Genomic DNA, 1647 nt, shown 5'->3' with positions numbered 1-1647 from the left:
GCTCCCGGCCCCACACCGTGGCGAAGACGTAGTAGAGCTCCACCGAGATGGCGCTGGTTGGGGGTGGGGGGGGGAACGGGGACACGTTAGACCATGGAGTCTTGCCTAGACGGCATGAAAAGACCTGCTGGGGGCCATAGAGTCTTGCCTAGAGATGCCAGAAAGGCCCAACTACCTCTAGGGATCATAGAGTCTCACCTAGGTGTCATGGAAAGACCCACCAGGGGCCACAGAGTCTCGCTTAGAGGCTCCAGAGAGGCCCAAGTATCTCTAGGAAGCATAGAGTCCCACCTAGATGGTATAGAAGACCCACCAGGGACCATAGAGTCCCACCTAGACACTCCAGAGAGACCTGATCATCTCCAGGGATCATAGAGTCTTGCCTAGGCTGTACAGAAGGACCCAGCAGGGCCCATAGAGTCTCTCCTAGATGCTCCAGAGAGGCTTGGCCACCTCTGGGGACCATAGAGTCTCACCTAGGCAGTACAAAAAGACCCAGCGGGGCCCATAGAGTCTTGCCTAGATGCTCCAGACAGGCCCAGCTACCTCCAGGGACCATAGAGACTGACGTAGACGCTCCAGAGAGGCCCTGGGGATGCCGGGGAGGACTCACCTGAAGGGGAGGAAGCCGCCGACCACTGCGTGGACCAGGGCAGCCCGGTACCAGGGTTGGGGCGGGATGGGCCGGGCGACGCTCTTGGTGCGGCCGGGCACTTCGAGGGGGCCGGCCCGGCTGCGCCCGGYGGCGGCGCCCAGGAGGACCAGGGGGAGGCCCACGAGGAGCCACGCGGCCAGCAGCAGCCCCCCGGCGGCGGCCGGCAGCGCCCGGGTGGAGCCGTGGGCCCAGTGCACCGCGTTCACCACGCTCCAGGTCGCGAAGAAGGGCCCTGCGGGGCGGCCGACCGTAGAGACACCTCCAAGAGGCACCAGAGCGGCCTCCCCCGCAAGGGTCCTCCCACGTTTCTCCCCAGGGACCAGAGAAAACCCCCCCAAGGGACACCAGAGAGGCCTCCCCCCAAGAGTCCTCCCACGTTTCCACCCAGGGACCATAGAGACACACCCAAGAGGCACCAGAGAGGCCTCACCCGTCTAAAAGGCTCTGTAGAGAAGGACCATAGAGCTCAGCCCAACCAAGAGTGACCAGAGGGGACCCATAGAGACTAAACACCCCCAGGGCCACCCAATGAGGACCATAGAGTCCAGCCCAACCAAGAGTGACAGAGGGGACCCATAGAGACTAAACACCCCCAGGGACACCCAATGAGGACCATAGAGCCCAGCCCAACCAAGAGTGACCAGAGAGGACCCATAGAGACCAAACACCCCCAGGAGTACCCAACAGGGACCATAGAGTCCAGCCCAACCAAGAGCAACCAGAAGGGCCCCATAGAGACTAAACACCCCCAGGGGCACCCAATGAGGACCATAGAGCCCAGCCCAACCAAGAGTGACCAGAGGGGACCCATAGAGACTAAACACCCCCAGGGGCACCCAACGGGGACCATAGAGTCCAGCCCAACCAAGAGCAACCAGAGGGAACCCATAGAGACTAAACACCCCCAGGGGCACCCAATGGGGACCATAGAGTCCAGCCCAAGCAAGAGAGACCAGAGGGGACCCATAGAGACCAAACACCCCCTAGAGGGG

At 62.1% G+C, this 1647-nt stretch overlaps 1 protein-coding gene across 1 annotated transcript; it reads right to left on the bottom strand.

Annotated features, from left to right (window-relative positions):
- Window positions 1–2: 2 nt before the first annotated feature.
- LOC112966468 (transmembrane 9 superfamily member 1-like) lies at window positions 3–1262 on the bottom strand (the record flags this gene model as incomplete). Its single annotated transcript, XM_026066613.1, has 2 exons — window positions 614–1262; window positions 3–53 (listed from the first exon to the last, which is right to left on the bottom strand). Coding segments are annotated over exons 1-2 (488 nt in total), but the record flags the coding sequence as incomplete, so codon positions are not given.
- Window positions 1263–1647: the final 385 nt, after the last annotated feature.

This window comes from Apteryx rowi, unplaced genomic scaffold, assembly GCF_003343035.1.
Source record: "Apteryx rowi isolate R43461 unplaced genomic scaffold, aptRow1 scaffold_2444, whole genome shotgun sequence".
In the NCBI taxonomy this organism is placed as follows: domain Eukaryota; kingdom Metazoa; phylum Chordata; class Aves; order Apterygiformes; family Apterygidae; genus Apteryx; species Apteryx rowi.
The sequence above is the reverse complement of the archived record's forward strand: the minus strand, read 5'-3'. Positions and strand labels throughout refer to the sequence as shown.